The following is a 9084-nucleotide window of genomic DNA, read 5'->3' on the forward strand; positions in this document are numbered from 1 at the left end:
TGCGTACCAGGACAACCCGCGGAGACATCCTGTCTCATGATAACTTTGTCACTGCTGTGGGGGAGCGGGTGAGGACAGGGGATGGTGATCTTGTCATGCGGGCCTCTCCACTCTCTCACACCCGGCGGGACTGATGGCCTTGTCGCCTCCAGCTCCTGCGTCTGCTTTTGACAAGCACTGCTGTCACTCCGGTCGTCTCCGTGTCTCAATAAGCTGCTCGCTGCTGTTGACAGCTCCTGACAGGCCTGCAGCTCAGGCTCTGTGCTCACCTGAACACACTGTCCTGCTCTTTGATGAATGGTCAGTGAGTGGATTTACATTATTTACTCATAGCCGCTGACATACAATATACTTTATAAAGTGAGACAAGAGTAACCTTTTAAATAAGAAGTAACACATTCTTTCTCTTTTAAAATGTATTCATAGTAAATAAAACTCACTCATGGTCCATTTTAAGGTAGCTAGGGTTAACCAATGTTTAAGTCTCGCATTGCCAGACCTTCCTTCACAGCGCTGCGGAGGAGGGTCTGGCTAGTCCACACAGCATTCCAGGATGGGAGAAAAATGTGCTTTGGTTTATTGGCATTTCTTTAAACCAATCACAATCGTCATGGGCGGCACTGTGTGCCGGACGGATCCACGGTGCTGCTGCAAAATAGCCTCGGGAAGGAACTTGTTTTGGTGGAACGTGTACGTTCAAAAGTTGTTTTAGTCGTGCAACAGAAAACTCAGATTGGACAGATAGTCTAGCTAGCTGTTTGGATTTACCCTGCAGAGATCTGAGGAGGAGTTAACCATAGTCCGCAGAAATCCACCGGAGTTTAGAATGCCAACACAAAATAAATGGAAGGTGCCATGTAAACACCTTACCCCGGTTACAATTGGAGTTCTTATAACCTGGTTTACAGACCTAGAGAACTTCCTTAGTAACCGGGGTATTCCTGAATCTATACACCTTAACTGGGGTCAGATCATGTTAAGCATCTGTGCATGCTCCAACTGTCCCTCCCCACTTATGGATGTATTAAAAGAATACAGCATTCGGTGCGAAGCCCCGTTCATTCCAATGAGAGTTGCTCAATGGCGCATGAAGCACTCATGGAGCTCAAAAAATAACCTGGATCGGGCGCCCGGATAGCTCCGTTGATAGAGCGGGCGCCCATATATAGAGGTTTACTCCGACACAGCGGGCCCGGGTTCGACTCCGACCTGCAGCCCTTTGCTGCATGTCATTCCCCTTCTTTCTCCCCTTTCATTTCTTCAGCTGTCCTGTCAAAGGCCTAAAAATGCCCAACAAAATTTATACAAAATACCTTCTGTATTGTTTGGCCAATGACATCACAATTGACATGCGTACTAACGACAGTTTGTTTGAGTTGTCGTAGCAACACCGCTCGTTCATGAGCTTTTCTATATAGCTATAGAAACAAGTATACATGGAGAACTCGTCGTTCATTGTCTTGCGCAAGGTTGAAGTAAATGCAATTTATATTATTATAATATCATATTTTCTGATGCAGAGCTTGAGGGGAGTGCCTTGGAAGTAATAATGCAAATTTTCTTCATAGAGTTCTGATTTTAATATATATTCATGATGGATCAATGGAATACATTAATATCCACAGACCTGAGCTGTGGGGAAGCAGACTGACCATGACTTATGCATTTCTGATTAGCAGTTTATGCTGGAGAAAAAACATGCTAGTCATCAATTATATTAAACGCCAAAGGAACTGAATTTATGTTGTTGTATTGGTATATGTTGTAAGAGTTAACATATTGTATAGGACAGCAGTGATTCACATAAATGGGTACTCTGTAGTTGCAACAGGGGGACGTGGAAAGATTGTGCATTTCGCAAATAATTCAAAAAATAGGAATGAAACGATAGCTAAAAAAATGATCAGGTTCTGCCTCTCCATGTCGTAAAGGTACGAATGCAAACCAGACCAATCTGACCTAACTTTTGAGAGTTCAACTGTATGAGAAAACAGTTGCATCATTTTAATCATACTTGTGTAAAATATCTAGTTTAAAATCTATTTAAATAAACAAATTAGGAACACTTCATCTTTAAGGTCATCAACTGGCCAGAGAACGAGTCTCTGTGGTAAAATAGACTGCAATAGGTCAATAACTATTCAGAGTAAAATATTCATCTCTCTGTCATCACAAAATGGGATAAATGTCTTTGTAGGGATGAGATTTGAAAAAAGCAAAATGTCTCTTCGCTCGGTGAGCGGGTCAGGTTTTTCCTTCCACGAGGAGATACATCAATTGTAATGGCTCTCATTTTGCCGGCCTAACTGGGAAAGCTTTAAACAGATTTGGCACCAGACAGACAGATGGCTCAACCGCACGGACCAGTGTGACAATAAAACCAGAGCCAAAAGAATTAAATCAACCCCAAGAGTAATTGCATTCAAACTGTTGGTCAACCTTTTCTATTTGCTGATCCCATTGTTATCAGGGCCATCATCTCTCAGCTCCCGTGTGCAACAGGTTCACATGTGTGGAATATAGCTTAGCGGGTAATGATGTTGCACGCAAAGGCGCCATATCCTGTGGGACAATAGGAGTGAGAAGATGACGTTATGGGACAAAAGGTTGGTGCTTAACCTGCAATGGAGGTGAACCTGAAAAGGTATCTTAAATCCATCCTGAAATTCACAAGCTCCACAGTGTGAGTACATACATAATTACTCAGTCAGTATGAGTTATGCCGTATCTTAAATTGGCTGATAGTGAGCATTTGCTAGTATTCTCCAAGTAGCCATTTCAGTCACTGACTATACGACAATATGTATATATAGTAAATGGTTTATTAGCTATTCTCTGTTTCATGGCAAATACATTACTGAAAAGCTCCTTCTTTAAACTTTGACATGACATGTTCTGTGCGATGGAGTTGCTTAATTAACTCTGAGTTCTGTGGGCCCATTTGTATTCTTGTTTTTCGGGCTTTGTCCAAAAGACTAAGTGAAGCACAAACAAACCACACTGCTAACTTATTTTATTTTGCTGTAGGCCTCTGATAATCCAAAGATTGAAAGGACTGCATGACAAAGAGTGATTTTACAAAATGAAAGGACTTATTATTTACAATGCACCCTGAACTGTCCTGTTTATTTGATCTGGAAAATGTAAGTACTAATTAGGTGCATATCTACTCATTAGCTGAAGTCACTCTGCAGAGACCAATTGTCAATGAATTATTCAGGCTCTCTCTCCCATACACAACATCAATACATGTCCCTTCCCGCTACACTGCTGTGCATTCTCATCTTCAATTGCATTCTGCTGCTGTGAAATGAAGAGTCTTTGAATTTATAAGAAGTGCTACTCAAAGAATACAAATCATTTATATCGGTCTACTCTGGGTTTGACTATCTTTCCCAGCCTCCAGCCTTCTTTTCTCAGACCCCTGTCCTCTGCACTGTAAATTTAATTAGTTCTGCCCTAGTAACCCTGCTCCTTTCTCCTTCTTTCCATCAGGATATGGCCATGCAGCCCCTAGCACAGATGGAGGGAAGGTGTTCTGCATGCTTTACGCCGTCCTGGGCATCCCGCTCACCTTGGTCATGTTCCAGAGCGTGGGTGAGCGGATCAACACCTTCGTCAGGTACCTGCTCCATCGCCTGAAGAAGTGCCTTGGCATGAGACGGACTGAGGTCTCCATGGTCAACATGGTGATCATCGGCTTCATATCCTGCACGAGCACACTGTGCTTGGGGGCGCTGGCCTTCTCACACTTTGAGGGATGGAGCTTCTTTCATGCTTACTACTACTGCTTCATCACGCTCACCACCATCGGTTTCGGGGACTATGTAGCGCTGCAGAATGAGCACGCTCTGCAGAACAAGCCGGAGTATGTGGTCTTTAGCTTCATCTACATCCTGACGGGCCTGGCTGTGATCGGAGCCTTCCTCAACTTGGCAGTGCTGCGGTTCATGACCATGAATGCCGAGGACGAGAAGAGGGATGCTGAGCAGAGGGCTCTCCTCGCTCATAACGGTCAGGCGGGTGGACACATTCACTGTACCATAGACCAGGCCTCCTCCTCCTCCACACCATCTGTGTGCGGCGGAGGAAGCGCAGTTGAAGGTAGTGGGGGTGGGTCGGGGAGCCGAGGTCTACGTAACGTTTACTCCGAAGTGCTCCACTTCCAATCCATGTGCTCTTGCCTTTGGTACAAGAGTAGAGAGAAACTGCAATACTCCATACCCATGATCATCCCACGTGACCTCTCCACTTCTGACACCTACATGGAGCATGGAGAGGCTTTTTCCAACACCCTGCACTCTAACGGCTGCGTGTGCAGCATGCAACGCCACTCAGGCATCAGCTCAGTTTCCACTGGTCTGCACAGCATTAACACCTACAGAAGACTCAAGAAACGCAGAAGCTCCATCTAAACCTGGAGGACTTCATGCTTTAAAATCAAGTCCCACCTTCTACTGTGGTACTAGATTATCTGAGGATATCAGGGAAGCACAACTCCAGCCCTAAAGAGACACAGTACTCCAGATGTGTGCTTCTTTCTGGCAAGACCCTGCTGCTGTCTCCAGACTCATGTATTTAACATTCATTATCTCAGCACAAACCATTTAGGGATAACATAGTAACTGATTTCATGAGAAATAATGTTAATGGTTGTTTGAGAAGCATTCATTACACAAACTCTGTGACTGTTGCTGTTAGAAGACAGGGGAAAAACACACGTGTGCAGCTCTCTCTGCACTTCTGAATTCCAATATTAAATGTCATAATATTGAATTCAGTATTTTCTTTGTTCATACGACAGAATTTCATGTTCTAATATATATAAAGGGACAAAGTACACTGTGAGACATGTTTTTAAGAGGGATTGTATATAATGCCCCGCTATGAAGAAATATTTTATTGAATAATCCACTTTTTCCAAAAAGACTCTTAATCTTTGCTTGTAAGAATTATACTCACTGCAGTGAAATTGAAAGGTGTATATATTTGGACACTTAACTTGTAGGTGTTGAGGGTTGAGGGAAAGCTTATTTTTACAGTGAAAGATTTAAATATATATATTCTCAGTGTCTTCTTCTGTGTGTCTGTAACTAAAGTGCAGGTTCAAGCCAAACTTTCTGGTCCGTTTCATCTTTTTTCTCTCCCATGAGAATACTCATATTGATGGCATTTAATAAATGATTGGTGAAGAATGATCGAGCAGGTTTGGCTTAAATGTCTTGCTGAAGGACGGGACACTTGTAGCTGTTGTGGAGATCAAACCTGTGACAGTGTCTCTAACCACTAGGCCTCCCTGCCTACCCTTTCAGACCTCATCACTATGAATTTTTTTTTCATAGTTTCTTCCTGTGCATCAAACAATGTTATGTGCTTGTTGCTCAGCATATGTTTTCTTATAGAATAACTATATTCTAATAGTTTAACTTGGAGCATGTAAGCTGACTTTGTGCATAGTAGAAAGAGTAATATCGTATTCACTACTGCACCTTGGAAGACTGTTGCATTATGGCACTATTTTATTTTTTATTTAATTGCATCACATGTTATGTAAATGATACGCCCTTATTCATTATTTCTTGTGTTCTGAGATGTTTGACTCAATAGTCTGTTATTAATGATTGAGAGTAATAGCAGTACACCTCACTAATAAATGACCTCAGAGTTTACACCTCATTCACTTAGGGGGTCTTTGCTCCAGCCCTACCTAAACACACTTGATTCAGCCAATTAAGGTCTTTATGCAGTGTTAATTTTTGTTCTGGTTTTAGTTCTTGTCTTACATAGTCGTTGTTTTATTTTTATTTTTTGTACTTTATGTTACAGTGTCTCAATATTTTAGTCATATCACAATACTTCCAATCACATTTTCATCTTTTTCTTTTTTGACTGGAACATTCTTATAAATATAGATAAATATGAGAAGCCACCAAAATTGAATGATTGACTTGCACATACATACTGTATCTACTGGTACAAACACTTGCACAGACATTATACATACTCAAACACGCACATACATACACACTCCTATACCATCATACTCATTCTCACCTTATGCATGCATGTGTATGTCTATCCATGAGAGTATGCATGTATTCTAAGTCAAGTATTCAATTTTGGCATAGGCGGCGTCTCATATATGAACATTGTTCGGCATCTCTCATGCATTGAAAGAGGGACTGCTGTTGGCTCTGTGTGTGGCTTCACATTTACAGTATGTTTTTTTATTATCTTCAATCATAATAAAATATGATTTAATTAAAAAGTGTTCATTAATTTATTCATTCGAGTGTCAACTGGTCTAACTATGATATTATTGTTGAAATATACATATATTTAATTTTGTCAGTTATTTGAAATTATTAGTGTTAACTCTTCATCATGGCATACTGTACTGTTGGTGTATAAAACATTCACTTTGTTGAGAAATCTACTGTAATAAGTGTTCAAATCAGCCAAGACCTGCTGAAAACTACATGAAAAATAAGAAGACACCAAAATAATTCAGCAGACATTTTGCAGTCATTTTAATACTCAATAATTATATATGTGTTGAAATAATTTCTTATTCTGTCTTCTTTTAGTTTAAAAGAAAAATAAAAATAAACATAACTTAAAGATATATTTTGCTGATTTAATCCAGCTCTGTGTCATGGCAGTGTTGGCAGTTTGTTTAGATGAACAGTGTGTGGCTTCCCTCCGTGGCGCCAGACTGCCATGACACAAAGCTGGATTTAAATCAGCAAAATACCGCAAAATATATCTTCAATTATTGATCGCACAATAGCTGTTAATCTTGTTTCAACTTTCTCCAGTATTTTTCTACAAACACAAACTGATGGCATCAGAATAATTTGATGCTATCGAGATGCTATAATCACAAAAAATTCTACACAAAGTGGCAATAATGGTGTCAATTAGTGTATTTACAGTGTGTGCTCTCATATCCTGGTTATAACAGGGGGTTTTTGAGTGATGAAAACATCCAACGTATTCTCATACAACAGTTCTGATACCTTACGAAGTTACAGTAATACGGCGTATAAAACTTAAAAACTAATCCAAACGCCGCAGCAGGCTAAGACATGTGGTTTTACACTCAAGACGCGTCCCGCTGAACCATTGCACTTGATGGAATGTCTTTATTGATCCATTTCACAGACTTAGCAAGAAACAGTACTTACTTGTATTGATGCATTTCATAAGCCGTGCAAAGATACCTCAGACAGTGCAGTAATAGCAGATACCAACGGTGACGGTCAACAGAAAGTTTCTCCACGTGCTCACCCTGCAGCCATCATCCCAACACCTGGTCAAACCCGCACAAGTGAATGCACGCACACACTAATACAGTTACCACACCCCGGTGACACCCACAGTAGTCAGCGACGTCACTAAGCGCGTGCACATACACAATAGCGCAAAAAAGGAGGAAAGCTCATAATAAGAATCAAACCCGATGTATGGCTCCTACATACAGTATGCACAATAGTACGTGTGTTATCTTGCCGATGTCCAGCAAGACGAGCGATCAGTGCGCAATCAACTGCAGTGCAGAACCTGTTTAGGCAACAAAACTACTTGGTGAGGTTTAGGAAAAGATGGTGGTTGGGGTAGAAAAAAGTACGTTTGTTACATAACTTATGTACGTGGTGTAGGTTAAGTATGTAAGTTAGGTAACAAAATTAAAAATAAACGTTGACTTTTGCTTTCACACATTACACGAACAGTGGTCTCCTCCATTAAAGTCCTGTGTTTGTTTGTTCGAATCATCCATCCACCTCAACCACGATCCCTACGCAGACTTTGTCACTCTTTATAGTATGTCAGCGCTGCACATCCTGGCTCACGATTACTCTACGTGGGTTATATACATTGCATGCATTACTTTTCATGGGTATAAGTACGAACAGTGAATGAGAACATTATGTCCTAACTTCAGAAATGTGAATAAGGCCTTACCCTGGTTTTGAGAAACCTTCATGTTCTACCTGGTAGTACTCCAAAAGAAACCAGGATACCGTGGCATGTAAACACTGTATCCAGGTCTCTGAACAGTATCCTTGAGATGGTGAAAAAAATCAGACACACCTGCAAACAACTGACCATGAACCATGTATACAGGGTACATACAGTATGTTTACATGTATACAGGGATATGAATAACCAGGTTTCTCTTGTTCCATGTAAGCATCATGTCCTGAATAAGATCAAAAGCAGGTGGCTCAAAAATGAGCATGTTAAAGCATTGAGAGTGCAGTTCTCTAGAAAAAGGTGATCCATATTATACAAAGTAAACAGCACTTTAGACATGTCTAGCTCTCCTCTGGCTTTAGCAATGAAGAGACTCATTCCCTTGTTTGTACACATACAGTACAAACACATTCTTGAACATCACAGATGGAAAAGCTAGAAGTCAGTCAAGGTTAGACCAACAAGAGATTTGCTGTACTGTACCTGAATGCAGCCAATACTGTAAGTCTTCCAGTGGTTCAGTAATAGCATACAATATTACAGACGATTGATTGCACTGTATGTATATCATTCTACATACATTCAACATTTAATGCTGTACAGATTGCAGGTGAAATGAGCACATGTACCACCCGGGAATTAATATTGGACAAATAGAGATGCCTTCAACAACCACAAGTGTTACCAACGTTCATTCGGCTGTAAATAGGAGCTCTGTGGAATTCAAAACAGGAGAAAACAATGATACACAAAGACACACACACACCTACCATGTAGACTGGCCTGTTCGGACACCGTTGCAGCAAATCTCTGGTGACTGTGTCACCACTGCTTTCATCATGACTAACTTTTCTGCATGGCCTTTATTACATAACCAAAGCTAGGGCGACATGACTAAGTTTACTCACCCCTGTTATATTTTTTTTAAAACTGTCACATTCGCACCTTTATAGCTGCAAACCATAAACTCTTCCGCTCCACTACGAAGGAGAAACAATCAGCTGAGATCTTGATGTCCTTCATTACCTTTCATCCTTCACCCTGCGAGGCCTGACATACAGACACAGTGTTCCTCTACAGCTCATCTTTATCTTTACATCACCTGTC

At 40.9% G+C, this 9084-nt stretch overlaps 1 protein-coding gene across 1 annotated transcript in view; it reads left to right on the plus strand.

Annotated features, from left to right (window-relative positions):
• kcnk3a (potassium channel, subfamily K, member 3a) overlaps positions 1-6204 on the plus strand; it is a 40089-nt gene extending 33885 nt beyond the window's left edge. Inside the window, exon 2 of the mRNA XM_028605264.1 lies at positions 3496-6204. Within this exon, the coding sequence (XP_028461065.1) occupies positions 3496-4415 (920 nt within the window). The 3' untranslated portion in view covers positions 4416-6204. The remainder of the gene's footprint in view (positions 1-3495) is intronic.
• The last annotated feature ends 2880 nt before the right edge of the window (positions 6205-9084 follow it).

This window comes from Perca flavescens, chromosome 18, assembly GCF_004354835.1.
Source record: "Perca flavescens isolate YP-PL-M2 chromosome 18, PFLA_1.0, whole genome shotgun sequence".
Classification (NCBI taxonomy): domain Eukaryota; kingdom Metazoa; phylum Chordata; class Actinopteri; order Perciformes; family Percidae; genus Perca; species Perca flavescens.